Genomic DNA, 17,990 nt, shown 5'->3' with positions numbered 1-17,990 from the left:
TACTTGCATTATGTAGCGACTTTAAAGACATCCCAAATGTCATGCAGTCAATGAAGTGCAGTCACTGGGTTAACGAATGAAATATTTCGGCACGGACTTGTAGGGCCGAGATGGCCTGTTTCCGTGCTGTAATTGTTATATGGTTATATGTTATATTCCAGCCAGCTGGTGCCGAGGAAGCTCCCACCAACAGCAATGACAATAGTGACTAGATAAACCCCTTCAAATAATATTGAGTGAAGGATAAATATTAGCAAGATCACCAGGGATGGCAAGCCTGCTGTTCTGTGGAAAAGCATCAGGGAATCATTAACATCTGCTTGAAAGGGCAGATGATTATTTGGTTTATCATCTCTTCTGAAATACCTCTGACATTGCAGTGTTTCCAGCACTCGGTTAAAATGGCAACTGGATCGTTGTGCTCAGGAGAAGAGTGATCTGAGTCTGAGTCTTTTGATGCTGTTTGTGTAGGCCAGGATATTGTACTGCATCTGGCGATGTTATACTTGACATGAGATTTGTTCGCTTGCACAGGGTGCTTTAAAGTAATGAGATTCATTTCCTTTACCTTCAAACAAAATTCATAACAAACTCATTCAGTCATAATTTTGCATTAAATCGCAAACCCGTTCCTTTTGCTTTCTGCAGAGATTAATTAATATGTGCATCAATAAGTAGCAGGTGAAATCTATAACTTTATGTTCTCAGGTAACCACTGTTAGCACAAGTGTGGCAAATGAGTTTAGGAACAGATGTTTTATTGGAAATATTTAAAGACTTTACCAACTCAATCGAGAAATTGCGAGGAAAGGGAATTTTTGAATTAGTCGTGGTTGCTAGAAAATGCTGTTTCGCATCTGTCTTTCTGTAAAAGCATAACATTTTCCTTATGCCATCACCAGAAGCGCTCATCTTTTATTAATTTAAAAATCACATATTATGATAATCTGTGATATTGTGCTCCATACACAGCTATTGATTTTTTGTCAATAAAGGTTCACTGATTATAGGATTTAGTTAGAATGCCTTACTTATATGTAAGGAAAGCAAAATAGGCTACAAACTGAACATAGTGCTACAATCACTGAATACACTGACTAGTATAGATCGGTATTGTCTACAGCAGTATCTTTCCAGACAGATTATGCCGAGGCCATTCTGAATGGCTAATTGTGCAGTAAACGTGCAGGCCTGTCTACCTTTCATCAGTGTGAGAAAAAGTACCACACATACAGGAATCCAAATAACTAATCCTCTTGTCTGTATTTCCTATGTGCAGAAGAATGCCTATGTAGCATCTTCTTGCTCTCTTGAGAGCCTTTTGTGTAGTTAGTGGGTAGAATGGAGTTAATCTGGAGCGGGAAATAGGTAATTGACATATTTCACATGTAACATTTACACATTGGGAACTGTCTTCACATTCTTTGAATAGAAATCTGTAAGTGCAGGAGTTGAACTCTTTGCCTTGTCGACTTAGAATTCAGATTTCTCTTCATCCTGTCAGTGTTGAAACAGCGTTCTGAAATTACTTTGTTTGTCTTTTACAACTTCCAGTCAGTGATGAGCAGCGCATGAATAATGTTATCCGTACAATTGTTTGGTCCGCCCCCCCGGGAATTCTTCAAAATGCCCAATTCATGTAGCGATTAAAGTGACAACTGTGTGCCCACAGGTTGTGAGTATTATTCCCTGCTCTTCCCCACTGTACTCTACCTCACAAAACTACACCTGGCAGCTGTGAAGGGGCTCAGAGTATATATTGCATTATTTGTGGATGCCAGCCAATAGGATAACTACCATTCTCTGCTGAATATTGCATTGCAGACAAAGACACAGAGTGCTGGAGTAACTTGAATGGCCACAAATTGCTGCAGTAACTCAGCGGGTCAGGCAACATCTCTGTTGAACATGGATAGGTGATGATTCGGGATTGGACATTTCTTCAGACTAGCTTTATTTTCTGGGCCTTTTTCTATGGGAAGGTGTCCTTGTCTCCCAATAATAACCCCTTTTCCCATCTCCAACATTAACCCTCCTCTTGCATCTTTTTTGCTGACCTTCTACCCTCTCTGGACCTCTTTATATCCAACTGCTGGCATGACATCAATTTCCTTGACTTCACTTTCACTGTTGGAGTTACTCAGCGGGTTAGGCAGCATCTCTGGAGAACATAGATAGTAGACGTTTTGGGGCAGAACCCTTCTTCAGAGATGCTGCCTGACCTGCTGAGTTACTCCAGCACTTTGTGCCTTTTTTTGTAAACCAACATCTGCGATTCCTTGTGACTGCATTACAGATGTTTAACGTATTGCTCCAAAAAACATCTGCAGTTAATCTGTTTTCCCCGTGAAGGTCATCTTCTGCTGTCATACATATTTAAACACTTTCATAATAGTAGAGAATGTTCGATAGAGCAATGGAAAGACAAAGAGGGAGTTATACAAGAGTGAATACAAACTTAGAAGTGGGGCAATGAAGAATAGCCAGGAGCCAACAACGTGGTACGGGATGTACAGACACTCCCCGGCTTACGCAGCAGGCGACTTACGTAAGAAATACTGTGCTCAGTCCCAAGTGCAATCACGACAGTTTTTAATTTCCGCAACACTATGATCACTCAAATTTACATCAGAAACAAGCCGGCAATGGCAGCGCTGCTTTCCCAGAGAGTGCCCCGGCGGTGAGAGTCGGTGAATCCCACTTTACTAAAGTCTGACTTAAGCAAGGGTTCACGGAACCTATCTCAGGGAGTGCCTGGACTGTGTTTTAAGGTGTGAAAATATGTGTACATTGAGAAGCAGTGTGATAAATAGTATAGACTAAATGATAAAAGGATAAACACAAAAATGTTGCTGTAACTCAGTGGGACAGGCAGCATCTCTGGAGAGAAGGAATGGGTGACGTTTCGGGTCGAGACCCTTCTTCAGACTGATAAATGCCATAAAGAAGAGCATAGTGTAGGTCATAAAATAGGAAGTGAATAAAAGCATACTAAAGAACACAACATTGTGGAGAAATAAAATGGAAATACAAGAGGGGGATAATCCCAGAGTAGCGACAGAGAGGGGGAAGGCATAAAGGAGGTTTCATTCTGAGAGTAACATGAAGGAGTAAATGATACCTCACCAAAGGTAGCTGAAACATCAATCAATGAGAAGACCCAAAGCTAAATCAAATAGATTTGAACTCTTAATTTAGTCTCATTACATGAACATTTGTGGCAGGACTGCATTGACCATTTTTAAATGCATTGTCAAAGTAGTTAATGGGATTTAAGTGGAAATTGATGGATAACTAGGTTGCACATTAGACCACTACAGAGACCACCAAATTTTAACCATACATTACAGGACTGGAGTTAAACTTGACTAAACCATGTTGTAGCAAATTGTCTTTCTAAATTAAACATTGTATTTATAAATAATTAAGACACGATCACAGGAGGTTATATTTATTGACCAAGTAGATGAGTGGGGTGAAACTATGCTTTCATAATTGTTAAAAATCTATTTGGTGTGATATTATCACAAAGTGCTGTAAATTGAATTGACAGTCGAAAGCTCAGAGCAAATAATTAATTATTTAATACTTCACACAAGAAATGGAAGACGACATCACCAGGGCGGAGAAAGTTTTAAACAGTTTTAAACAGTGAACTTGTGATCGAGCCTGATGTTGAGAAACAATGTTAAGTAAACACAAATAAAATAATTTAACCAGCCAAAGACCATGAGCCTTTTTTTATTGTTTTCAAATTTCCGTTCATGTTAAATAAAAAAAAAATATTTGTAGCGTCTCTGGCTAACACTGAAAGGTACTACTTTAATAAGTACCTCGTTTTCTGAGCAGATGACCAACCTAATGTTCAAACTTAAGGGAAATCTTTGTATTGGGTTCTTAACTGCAGCAGTCCACATTTGATGTACTGGCCTCATAGTTTAGTTTAGAGATACAGCAGGGAAACAGACCCTCTGGCCAATTAACCAGCGATCCTTCATTCACACTAGTTCTATGACATCCCCCTTTCTCATCCACTCCCAACATATTAGGGGCAATTTTACAGAGGCCAATTACCCTACAAAGCTGCTCATCTTTGGATGTGGAAGGAGACCAGAGCACCCAGAAGAAACCCACGTGGTCACAGGGAAAATGTGGAAATTCCACACAGACAGCATCCGAAGTCAGGATGGAACCCGGGTCTCTGGCTCTGTGAGGCAGCGGCTCTACCAGCTGCGGCACTGTGCTCCATTGTTATAGCATGGTGGTTTGGCATAATGAGGGAAGTTTACGGTGTTCAGTGTGGTATAGCAATACCTGAAGAATATTATAAACACTGGAACAGGGCACGAATCTCTCACTCAAGTGTGGAGCAAATCTAAAGGATCATCTCACCAACTACTTTAAGAAAATGGAGATGTCGTTTGGCAGAACACTCACATCAACTCTGTGACTTTCTTGTTGTAAACATCTAGTGGACAGATACAACTACTAGAAATTATACTACAATTACAACCCCACAATTATTAGAGGTATTCTACTAATACTGATTTGCTAAAATTGCTGCCTTACACTTCACTTATACTAATGGCATCATTTTGAGTGCTCATGTGTGCACTGGTTTTGGGAATTCCTACTGTTCCCTTTGAGGAAATGCTATTGAAGAATCATATTGACAATGCACCACTGCAGTAACTTCATTAACACTAGTGTAACACGACTATCACATCAATTACACTGTGATGTTACTTATGGGAACTTTTTTGCATTATGTGCAAAATATGATACATGATATTATTACAATCATACAGGAACTACGTGACCCCTATTTGTTACATTAGTGTAACAGTATAATAGACATCTTAACACATACAGTGTTGTCGTGCCACTCCTAAACAAGCCCATAATGATTTAAATTTATTACGGGAAGTTCTATCAGGGTACAGATTGCTAAATACATCAATCACATTGGAATAAAACTTCAAAAACTAGGGCACTTTTAATGCACTGGAATGATTATCACCGGGCAACGTTTCCATATAAATCACAGCGTTAATATTCTTAAAGGAGCTTCATACTAACTGTATTGCTGTAAAATAGCCTTAAAATATATAAAAGGGCTGATGCTGCTAAAGGAGCCTCAGTTACATAGGGACCTCCTTTAGTCTTTAGATAATGTATTACTGTTCCTTGAAAGTAGCTGAGGAGGGTGTGGTTTGGGTGGAAGGGATGAGTGAAGCAAGGAGTTGCGGAAGGCAGAGAGGGGTGGACATTGCCAGAGTGAGGCACCTGTACTGACCTTTCTATCCTGGGCCTCCTTCATCACCATACACAAACCACATCTTCCCATCTCCACCCTTTCCTCATTTCACAGGAACCGTTCCCTCCACAACTCCTTGGTTCACTCACCCCTTCCCACCCAAACCACTGGCTCCCAAGTACTTTCTGCAGCTGCAGGAGATGCAATACCTGTCCTTATACCACCTCGTTCGACTTCAACCAAAGACCCCGACAGTCCTTTCAAGTTGGACTGGGGTTCACATGTACCTCCTCTAACCTCATCTACTGCATCTGGTGTTCCCAATGTGGGCCCCTGTATATCGGCAAGACCAAACGTTGACTAGGCGACCATTTCGCTGAACACTTGTGTTCACTCCACTTAGGCCTACAGGATATCCCGGTTGCCAACCATTTAAACTCTCCTTCTCTTTCCTAGACTGACCTTTCTGTGCTGGGCCCCCTCCATTGCTAGAGTGAGGCAAAGTAGAGAAACAGCACCGAATATTTTGCTTGGGTAGTTTGAAATTCAGCAGTTTGATCATTGAATTCTCTCATTTTAAGTAATTCTACTTACATTCCTCTTCCTCGCCCACCCTCTTACTCCCTTCCTCCTTCTTGGTCATTTGACCAGTTCCACAGTCGTCCACTGTTTCCCTCTTGAGATCACACCTTTCCTGGCGACCTACGAGGCACTGCCCTGCTTGACGTCATTTCTGGCCAGCACTGGTATTTTCTCCAGCTCTTCACACCCTCCCCGAGCCCTTACTTTCAGTCTGAAGAAGGGTCAGTACCCGAAACATCACCCATCCTTTTTCTCCAGAGATGCTGCCCAACCCGCTGAGTTACTCCAACATTTGGTGTCTATCTCTCACGAATGCCAATACTATAGATACTTCTCTGACTGGGTGAGAACCTTGGATTGGATTCTATAGATCAATAGATATTAGACTAGAACAAATATGAGAGCTCATGTGGGCAATAGTGGAGGCGATGGAATGGGAATGAAGCAAACACCTTTGACACACTTGTTTATGGACATATTATAGTGGGAAGTGATGTAACAATACAATAGAACCTTTATTTCCAATAGCTTAATAAATGTTCATAGTACGAATGGCACCGGGATTTTGCACGAGTAACACGACAGGGAATGTCAGAATGACCATATTATTTCAATATTAACATATTGATTGGTTGATTGAGTGAAAGATACGGCCTGCAAACAGGCCCTTTGGCCAACTGAATCCATACTGACCATCGATCACCTGTTCACACTGGTTCTATGTTATCTCACTTTCTTATCCACTCAATACACACTAGGGGCAATTTACAGAGGCCAATTAACTCGCTGTGCCACCCAAAAGAGAATGCAACAGAGAGTATTAATTTAATTAATGTAGCGCCGGAACAGAAACAATATTTACACTGAAACAATCCTCCAAAAACTCACAATACTTTCACTAGTTTGGTATCAAGGAATTGTGTATTGGTATTGCCACAGGGACTACAGAACATTTGAACATGCAACAATGCAAGATTGCCTGACTGAACCTAACCAGGTGTAGGACTACTGATAGAACATGATAGCAAATAAAGAGGGTTTTCTGTTGTTCTGGGAACCTAATGGGGCTTTTTCATGGGGCGACTTGACGTTAACTTGACTCGAGTCAACTTGACGTAAGAGTTAACCAGAGTTTAACATCGTGGGAACCTCGTGCGATAACAGTACGGCATTCGTGGACCACCGTGGACCACTGTGGCGCTAACGGCAGGTAATCGTGTAACTTGGTGACTCGGGAGAAAATTCAAGCAAGTTTGAATTTCTCCAAGAGTGACTTGTACACTTGTGGTTGAGCATTGCAACGTTATATGAACGTAGTGGCCAGTGCGATGTCCGTGCGATATCCGTAATAACTCCTGCGAACGGTAAACCCGGAAGCTGGACAGAGGGGACAGAAGGTGAGTAAAAATTGTCTTCTGTGGGATTGAATTTAAAAAATAAAGATTTGCATCCGCATATGGACATCAACTTATTCATGAGTTATGTTAATGAGATTCAAGAATCTTTAAAAGGGACTTTACTGAAAGGTCCCGCATTTTTAGGGTCCGTGAGAAATTTTTCACATGTACTTCTTTGAGAGATACAGCTCGGAGTCCTCGCCAACTAGCGATCGATGCCTTTCCGAAGCAGGGTCCGGAACGCTACCAATCAATGTTCTCCAGAGACCCGTGTAAGGAGTGAACTGCACATGCTGGTTTAAATCGAAGACAGACACAAAAAGCTGGAGTAACTCAGCGAGTCAAGCAGCATCTCTGGAGAAAAATAGGTGATGTTTCGGGACGAGACACATCTTCAGACTCAATTCCCCCCCCCCCCCCCCCCCCCCAACTCCCACCCACACACACAAATGCTGGAGAAACTCAGCGGGTGCAGCAGCATCTATGGAAGAAGGAAATAGGCAACGTTTCGGCCCGAAAAGTTGCCTATTTCTTGTGCATGTGTCGGAAGGAACAGCAGATGCCGGTTTAAAGAGAATGCTGGAGTAACTCGACGGCAGGCAGCATCTCTGGGGAGAAGGAATGGGTGACATTTCGGGTCGAGACCCTTCTGATATGCTGCTTGTCCCGCTGAGCTACATGTTGTGTCTATCTTCGTTTTAATCCAGCATCTGCAGTTCCTTCCTGGCCGAACCCGATTGAAAGATGAGAGGCTGGGCGATAGAGCACTGGGTGTGACAAGGATCAGGCTTCAGTAAGCAAAGTAAAGAGAGGTGGCAACGTTATGGAAATGAAGCGGGTAATCCGAGTGATGGCGAGACGGTATCCTCTAATGTGTCGGGAAGAACTGTAGATGTTGGTTTGCGCCGATGATAGACACAGTAATACTGGAGACAGACATAAAATACTGGACGGGCAGCATCTGGATAAAAGGAATGGGTGACGTTTCGGGACGAGACTCTGAAGAAGGGTCTCGAACCGAAACGTCACACATTCCTTCTCTCCAGAGATGCTGCCCGTCCCGCTGTGTTACTCCAGCATTTCGTGTCTATCTTCCGTATGCTCTGTGATGGTCATCTCGGAGTCAAGTGGCAACTCTGGTCTGTAGACACGAGGAACTGCAGATGCAGGAATCACGAGCAAAACACAGAGCGTTGGACGAGCCTGACCCTTTGAGTTCCTCCATCACTTTGTGTTGAAGTCAGGTCTGGACATTGCTTGGCTCAGTCTCAGGCGCCGGCTAACTAGGAAGGTCGAGTCAAAGTCCAGCACTAACACTCAAGAAATAACGTTTGCGGCCTGATGTTCCCAATATTTAATTGAAATCATTAATAAAGTAAATAAATAGATACCGGTCTAATCAGTATCTACGGGATTGGACAGGCTAGATGCAGGAAGAATGTTCCCGATGTTGGGGGAGTCCAGAACCAGGGTCCCAGTTTTACAGTCTACCGTGGGAACTCTTTAACTCAGTAAAGTAAAGTAGCCTTTATTGTCATATCAGCGCACAGGTAGCAGTTGATTGTTGCTCTATTCAGTTTCCCAGGGGGTCGGGACGGGACTGGAGTTGGGAGGGAAAGGTGGGGGAGTCGAGGGAGAGGAGGGGGAGACAGATGGGGGTGTCTTCATTTACTGGCGGCGGGTGTCTGTCACTGAAACAGGCAGGTGAGATTTCACATCCACCTTGTGTGTGCCTCTCTCTCTCTCTCCCTCCCTCCCTCTTACACAGGCTGAGAGACTCTGCCTCTGTGAGTGTACGTCTCTTTCTCCCCCTCTCCCACACACAGTAAGACCGAGGTACTGTGCTCAGTCCATCTGTGTCTCCCACATACACAGTAAAACATGTCTCCAAATGAGCCAATTCAACCAAGGGAGGATATTTATAGTGTGTGAAAAAAAAGTGACATCATTTGTGCCACGTGATGATTTGACAACACTTCACAATGTTCATTCAAGATTTAACGGGAAAGCTCGGGAGACGGACAAGTCACTCGCACAAATAACAGAAATGCCGAGTACCGTGGGAACTCTTTATCTATATCGTGTGATATCGTGCTAGACCACGACCACTTCACTCTGGTTACATCTTGCGTCAAGTCGCCCCGTGAAAAAGCCGCATTAGTGTACAGTGGATAATACTCTGCACTTTAGTAGCACAACTATATATGACTTCAAAAGCAAAACACTGGAGATGCTGGGAACAATGCTGGAAATGCTCAACATTTGTTGTGAAAGAACCAGGGTTAACATTTCACTGCAATGATCATTGACCTCAACCATTAACTCACAATTGCACAGTTCTGTCCGTTCTCCACAGAATTTCCCAACCTACTGAGCAGCGCTTTCTATATATGACTTCACTTGAACCAATGATGTTTTACTTCAAAAATCTTACCACATACATAAGATTATTAAAGAAGCGTCAATTACAGAACTGGAAGAGCACAACAAGAATGTCTCTGCACTCTATCCGGTGAATAAGACTATAAAAATCATACAGCACAGAGTAATGTTAGTACAGGAAGCTCACAGGAATTGATTTAATTCCGAGCCACATAATGCACACTCGGCATAGTTTGTTAAATTACTGTATTCTCCCAGGGGTTTAATTGCTGTGAAAGATACGAGTCCTTTGATTACCTTATTATTATCCAGACTCCTTCTGCAGCATTTCCAATAATAATCTAAAACTGGTACTATGCTTCAAGCATGCCCTAATGGCCAATAATCTGATACTAATATGTGTCTCTCACATTTATTTGAACAGTTTTGATTCCAAAGCTTGGCTTTAGACTTTAGAGATACAGCGCGGAAACAGGCACTTCAGCCCACCGAATCCGCGCCGCCTAGCGATCACCCTGTAAAGCATTATCCTACACACTAGGGATTATTTGTAATTTTACCAAAGCCAATTAACCTACAAACCTGCACGTCTTTGGAGGGTGGGAGGAAACTGGAGCGCCCGGGAAAAACCCATGCGGTCACAGGGAGAACATACAAACTCCGTTCAAACAGCACCCGTAGTCAGGATCGAACCTGGGTCTCTGGCGCTGTAAGGCAGCAACTCTACCACTGTGGCCTTTGATACAAGGATCAGACCTATTGCTCAATACAGGAAACACCAACAATTTTATTAAATTATTTCCCAAATTTTCTATTAATAAGGTTTCCTCTTGCAAATTAAGGGAATTCAGCAGAATAAGTGATTACCTACAATTTGTTGAGCCATTTTGCATTCTGTATGCTTCAACCATTGTTCCTTAATTTAATGCTCGTTTTGCAACAGTGAGATCCACTCTCACTTGCGTACATTCATCTCCTATTCTGTCTAAAAGTTGTATCAGTTTTTCATCATTCTACAGTTGACCACATTTTGTTTGAGACAATGCAATCCGACCCGAGTCGTCACCAATGCATGTCTTCCAGAGATGCTGCCTGACCCTCTAGTTACTCCAGCAATTTGTTTTTTTTGTTAAGAATGAAAATACTTAACTAGTTCTACAAGGAAACATCGCCCTTGTGTTTAAGAGTTTCTTATGCGCCTTTGTATCACAACAGTTATTTTAAAAGCGTTCACTGATAACATGTATATTCTTCAAACAACACTGACAGGAACACTAATCGAGAAGCCCGTAATTGAATTAACGGTTGATCTACGCCATGACTGTTTCAGAGTTTCACACGGTTCAGATGCTCTCTCGGTCACACAAGGCTTCCACAGCGTTACTGGGTCCCTGTTCAACACCACCGATCACAAAGAGCATGTTGTCGACTTGGAGGTTGGCGCAAGAGCAACGCGGGAAATTCATCGGAGGTAGACTTTCCCATTTCCTCTTGACTGGATTGAACCCTTCGACTGATCCAAGTGGTACTGGTTGGTTTCCTGCAATGGAAAGACACAAAACAAAATAAGGAACAAGAAATCAGGGTATCCCATTGGCTCAATGGTAGAGTTGCTGCCTTACAGTACCAGAGATCCTGGTTTGATCCTGACTAAGGGTGATGTCTGTACGGAGTTTGTACATTCTCCCTGTGACCGCGTGGGTTTTCTCCGGGTGCTCCGGTTTCCTCCCACACTCCAAAGACGTGCAGGTTTGTAGGTTAATTGTCTTCAGAAAAATGTAAATTGTCCCTAGTGTGTGATGGGTAGTGTTAGCGCACGGGGTGATCGGTGGTCCAAAAAGTCTCTAAATCGAATCTTTTAAAGTTTAAAGTCTTTTCCTTCCAGCCTCTATCTGAGAATCTATTCTTGGATCAATTCCTTTTTGTGAAGTCAAACCATCTGTTATCAGCATTAAGTGAACCCATTAGCAATTTGAATCAATGCCCACTGTGCTACTTGTATTGGAACATAGAACAGCACAGGAACAGGCCCTTCAACCCACAACATGCTGACCATGATGTCAAGGTAAACTAGTAAGATTAAACGAGAACTTACCAGTTTGAAGTTTGATCTTGATTTTATGAGGAGTTACGATGAGCGATTACGTGAAGAAGGCCGTCATCCTACTTGGCGCGTCATACTTCAAAGCAGCGGTGTGGAATCACAGAAATAAGTAGTTGACCATGAACATAGTAAGATTTTGAGAACTGGAATTACCATATGACCTTGATAATATGAGAGTGGGAGCGGTGGGCACGTAATCGCTCATCGTAACTCCTCATAAAATCAAGATCAAACTTCAAACTGGTAAGTTCTTGTTTAATCTTACTATTTTATTTCGGAGTCACGTGAGTGACTACGTGAAGATTTCAAAGCTCTGTGATTTCACGCCGGAACCGAATCCATGCGTAACACACTGCTTGAAGTGACCATGGATGAGTAAAAAAAGATTAATGCATTCAGACATGACTTGGTTTGTTATGCTGATGCTTGATCATCCAATGAAAATAATAGCGACCCCTTTCATCCAGAGGAAACTATTAACAAGTCAAAAAATGGAGTTGGCAAATACCCCCGATTTGGCAACGGTTGTATTAAAATTGGTAAAGTATGTTTGTTTGACCATCCTGCAGCTGCTAGGATGTGGTCCAAAGCAAACGTACATAATCCTATGAGCTGATGTAGTAGCAGCCACGGTGGAGTGCGTTAAAATATTAGTATTGACTCCTGCATTCGCCAAACTCCCGTTTTACCACCTGAAGATGGTAGAACTACTTCTTATGAAATTTATATATATATATATTTCTTCCACAAAACATTGTTTCGTTTGGAGCCTTTGAGGCTCTAAGTGATCTAGACGTGTTGTGAATGTGTGACCACACATTCCCGAAGGTCCATCAAGTATGCCATGAAACTGTTTGTACCTCACGCCTAGTTAGCTCTATTGAGAGCTGGCTTGAGATAAGGATGTAGCTGGAGCCCCCTGCTGAAGTAATGTTAACATTACGTCATGTCCCATACTCCCATGTTACTGGGCCTGGGAGAAACTTGTGTTAAGATATCCTATATAATTCTGGATATCAGAGGGTGAGGCCCAGCAGAGTGGGTTCCACTTGCTGCAGCAAATATGATGAGAAGCACGTTTGCACCATTTAATGGCACTGTAAACTGAGTATTGTCAAAGACTCATAAGAAATGAACTCTAGGACATCAGTTATTCATGCTGTATAGCATGTAACATGTGTATTCATATATCGTAAATATATCGATATTCAATGTTCCATCGAGCCAAAATGCCATTAAATACTTTGTAGTCCAACATCCATCCTGTGTTTCATAATTTCACATGAGACAGTAGTTTAAAAATAAGATTAGGTAAATATCACAGGATATTTAAACTTCATAGCACCCATGTGACTAACATACGCCACCCCCATAGTGTATCAACTTGGAGTTGAGCATGCAGATTGTGCACATTCTTACAATAACCTTTAACGTAAGAGTTATAGGTAGTTGATACCAATTACTGAAAATTGGTAATTTATGCAACCCGCATCCGCCTCCGTAACTGGAGATGGCATACCATACTTCTCATCTTTGAGCACTAGTATTAATTTGTAATATTAAGTATACCCGATCAAAAATACTGGAGCAATGCTGAATACTGCCACCATCGTGATTTTGGTAGCTTCAGCTGAGAATAGCATAGGCTTATTTGTAATGACCTATATGGTACTAGAGAGGGTAATTCTTTGCATGTTTTAACTTCAGGTAATGTAAAGCCCAATTTGTACCACTGATACACAGCTGCTAAATTGTCAACTACATCTTAATGAATAGAAAGCTGCTTAATAACCAACGAGGTTGTTACAGGCTTCTGTTAATTGCATCTCTTGCTCCAGGGCGGAATCGCTTGTTAGTTGATAGTTAAATGTAGTCCCAATAATCAGTAGTTCTGATTGGTATCAACTTAAATGTAGCTGGATGGGTGGGATCCTGATTCTTCAAATATAGTTTGGGCCTATAACAGTTAATTTTTAGCAAAACCCAGCGTTTAACATATTCCAGATAAATGATAACTAATGTTCTTGAGCTCTGAGCAGCCCAAGCTCCGTTTGGAAAATATGCAAATAAACCTGGGAACTGTAGTTAGCCTATTTTGCAACGCTTTAACTGTTATTATAGCCCCATCCGGGTAAATTTCAAATATCTCTGGCGATTCCAGTGAATGGGAAACTGCATAGCATGCATATTTGAAATTGATGCTTGCCATAAAGCTCCTATAAAACAGTTGTTAGACCAAAACAAAAATTTACTATTCTGAAAGTTTGTACTGCACATATGAGTTAAACCTGGATGAAGTGACATCCTCCATCTGTCACCTGTCCTGAAAGGCAATCCTGCCCATAATACTGGGCCTGCCTCGAAGACAACTCTGGTCCGAATTCGAAGTCTGCTTGGAATCTATGTATGTTGTGCAGTAAAAATAATCACATGTTATTATCTGTTTTTTAAAACCAGATCTGAAACTCATGTTGTTTTTCATTGTCATTTTGAACAAAAACACAAGAGTAAAAATTACCAACATGTAACTGGTCCACAATCCCTTGTTTCAGTAAACCCAGACCCACCTACCTCCATGGCTACCGGTGGTCTTGTGGTAAGCCCAAAGGCCCCTGATGCGGGTTCCTTTTCTCTGCTTGATTGGGAATAGGACTGGTAGGGAGTGTGGATTCCATGTTTCTCCTGACCCCTGCTTGGGTCTTGGTCTGAAACCTCACCATACTGAGCCTGCCTTGTAAGACAATTCTGGCCATAACTCTGAGCCTGCCTTGAAAGACGATTCAGATCATATTTGCGTGCCCAGCTTTCAAGCTACCACCAGCTTCAGTGAACCGCTTACCCCCATATGGAGGTGTGGGGTGTGTTGTCCCCTACTGATGAAGTTTTGCTTGTCGTTGGTACCTTGATTAGTCCGACAGCTTTTGCTTCCTTCTTCTGGTCTTACCTGAAGAGAGGATTCGGCGGCTGGTTTCTCCAATGCCACCCTGATAGCGCTGTTCCCTTGCCGGTACTTGTAGCATGAGAACTCTGGCCTCTTCCGGGTATTCTGCCAACGGCTGGAGACCAACTCTTCTGGCAGCAAACCCTTTGTTTACGAGTACTCTTGAGGCCATATGCATGTGCTTCAGTATGTTCATACTTTAAATTTGAGATCAGTTACCTACTGATCACTCGCACTCCCCTCCACTGAGAGTGAGATTTGTAGGCAGCCCTGAAAACAGGTGCTGCCGCAGGCCCCTGAGGATACCTGTGCTGACATGGCCCCTCCAGCGGACCTAGATCAGGTTCTTGCTTTGGGTCAGACTGAAACTGACCGTGGATGCTCCTCTCCTCAGAGCAGGAGACATTTGTGCAGCCCTGAAACAGGTGCCGCTGCCTGCGGGTTCTCCATAATACCCAGGCTGATAACTCCCTCCTTTGGAGTATATCATTGTGGAGCACATCTCCATCAGGTGCTCCATGTGGGTTTTGAACGTTTAAACACATTACCCACGTAGGAGGTAATCCTCTCCATCCTCCTGGTCCGACTTGTTTGCGGGCTTTCTCCTTGCGCTCCCTTCCTCAGGAATGGGCCTCTTCCCTACACTCCTCTCCATAGAGAGGAGATATAATTTAATGGCTAACCCTCCAAACGGGTTTGCCTAGGGACTTCTGGCCCGTATGTTTAAATGTATGGGCCTCATCCCTGCACTCCCCTCCGCAGAGAGGGAGATACAATTTTCCTGACTAACCTTTAAAGGCTGTCTAGGTGCTGTCGGCATCAGTCCGACGCTGCTGGCTCCATTGCCAGCGATTCGTGAGGCGTATTTTGACCGCCACCCGCACTGCCACGGTCTCTGTAGCGGGCACTCTCTGTAGCGGGTTCCGCGGTCTCTGAAGCGGGTGCCGCGGTGCCGCTCCATTTCCTGGTATCCCCGAGGTCATGACCGGGATTCCGTCGGTTCCGTGACTTGGTTCCCGCGGTCCATAGAGGTTTACCCGCGGCCCGTCCGGACTTCGCCCCCAATCCAGCAGGCAAACTCTGAAAATGAGTTTCCTGCAAAACAAAAGCAATTCCAGAGGTAAGTTTAAAAACTTACCTTGTTGGTTTAAAACTTACCGCTGGACAGCGCGAATGCTGCCGCCAGTCAGCTCGTTTGTGCAAAGCGAGTCAACGTAATGACGCGCCAAGTGGGATGACGGCCTTCTTCACGTAGTCACTCACGTGACTTCGAAGTAAAATATTCTTATCTGCCTACACACGATCCACATCCCTCCATTCCCTGCATATCCATACACCTATCTAAAACACTCCTAAATGCCACTATAGCATCTGTCTCCACCGCTACCTTTGGCAGTTTGTCCCAGGAGCCCACCTGGGTAATTTAGGGGGGCTCCTGTGTAATTTAGAGCAAGATTCTGGATTTACTTCTTCTCTATTTCGTCCACTTTGTTTTAAGTTAACTTTGGTACTCCAACATCAGTCTGGCATCTCTATTCTAGTGTATAAAGGTTGTGTTAAGATGTTGACTGAGGATAGGAAAATAAAAAAATAAAATATAGGATTAATCACAATATGTCAGGACCACATTGTGCAAAATACTTAAAAGTTATTTCACTTAAAAAGTTTGTATCACAATACAATATTAGAAACTGAGAACTAGGCATTCACTGTTCCATCTTTAAATTGTCAGTGTCACACTTTTTCACGGTTGACTTAACTGCGATCTGCAGTGCAATTTCACAGTACTGTAGGAGTATCCAGCATCCCTGCTAATATACACCATACACATTTGAGTACTTGAAGAAAGAACTCCATTTTTAATCTGCTGGATTTTCAACATCTATTTTGAACTGCTTCAAACTGAGACTCAGTCATACAGCACGGAAACAGGCCCTTCAGCCCAACTTGCCCACGTCGACCAAAATGTCCCATCTACACTAGTCCCACCTGCTTGCGTTTGCTGCATATATCTCTAAACCTTTCCAATACATGTACTGGATACAAGTACTTTGTCCCTATCCAAATTTATTTTAACCTAGACCAACTGGGACCCGTTCGTTCCCTGTCACTCGGGAGACCTGGTCCCCCAACGCAACCCGTTCCCTAACGCAATGTTGCACCATTAAACCGTCACCACGGGAGGCATAGTCCCCCAACTCAACCCGTTGCTGAACTTAAGATTCCAGCACTCCCCTGCCTCGCTCAGCACTGGACTTTAAAAAAAAATCAAATTGCACTCCCCCAATTGCAATATAATTCACCCTCCCCCTCCTGTCCTGCCAGGAGCTGGAGTAAGTGTCGTATGATGGCAATATTTTTGCAAATGTCGGGTGGAGGACTGTGATATCCCATTCAGGTGAAAAGTTGGTGGAAGCACAGAGTGTTCCTGTATTGCAACTTTGTATCAAAGTTTGTTGGAAGCTGGCACGAAGGATTTTAACAGTAAACATCTTGTTAAAGTTGGCTTTTTAAACCTTGAAATATGAATAACATGAAATATATCATCAAATGTGCAGAAACTTGATACGAACGACCACGGGAAAAAGCTGAGCAAGATTCTGCAAAAGTTTCTGCGCCATTGAGTACCGATTTTGCGTAGCTCCTGAGATCACAGACAGACAGACAAACAAGTCGAGACTTTTAATAGTATATAGATGTTGCATGGTACCTGCCTCCTCTGGCAGCACGTTCCTTATGCCCACCACTCTCTGTGTAAAAACTCAGGTTCCTATTGAATCTTTCCCCTCTTACCTTAATCCTATGTCCTCTGGTTCTTGATTCATGCCTTCTACATTCTCATCCAAATCATTGATATAACCCATGAACAGCAATGGGCCCAGCACCTATCCCGGATGCACATCACTAGTCTCATGCCTCCCGGCTGAAAAACAACCTTCCTTCCAAGTTCTCTATCCCGTCTGCTAACTCTCTCTGGATCCCATACGAACTGAAGATAGATAGATAGATAGAATCTTTATTTGCCACACGACCAGGGTTGGTGGTATTTGGGTTCGGTACATGATGGTACACTGCTTTAGTCACATTAACACTAATAACAACACAGATCACAGTAATAAAGTGCATCCATACCACATCACAAATCACATCTCACCAACAATACCTAGTGCAAAAGAACAGACAAAGACCATAGACAAGACACTGTATACATCAAAAGTCCTAGTATTGTCTGTTATTGGAGGGAATTGAGTGTTCTTATTTCTGAGGGGAAGAAACTGTTTTTAAAGCGGGTGGATTTTGTAGCAAGTGACATGAGGCGCCTCCCTG

The 17,990-nt window shown here is 42.9% G+C and overlaps 1 protein-coding gene across 3 annotated transcripts in view; it reads right to left on the bottom strand.

The window, feature by feature from the left end:
* Positions 1-10,474: 10,474 nt before the first annotated feature.
* The window catches only part of klhdc8b (kelch domain containing 8B), a 133,089-nt gene continuing 125,573 nt past the window's right edge, over positions 10,475-17,990 (bottom strand). For all 3 annotated transcript variants that reach the window (XM_033037327.1, XM_033037328.1, XM_033037326.1), the window contains one exon: positions 10,475-11,158. In XM_033037327.1, the coding sequence (XP_032893218.1) occupies positions 10,962-11,158 (197 nt within the window). In that variant the 3' untranslated portion in view covers positions 10,475-10,961. The remainder of the gene's footprint in view (positions 11,159-17,990) is intronic.

This window comes from Amblyraja radiata, chromosome 18, assembly GCF_010909765.2.
Source record: "Amblyraja radiata isolate CabotCenter1 chromosome 18, sAmbRad1.1.pri, whole genome shotgun sequence".
NCBI lineage: Eukaryota > Metazoa > Chordata > Chondrichthyes > Rajiformes > Rajidae > Amblyraja > Amblyraja radiata.
Note: the sequence above shows the minus strand (reverse complement) of the source record. Positions and strands in the feature narration are given on the sequence as shown.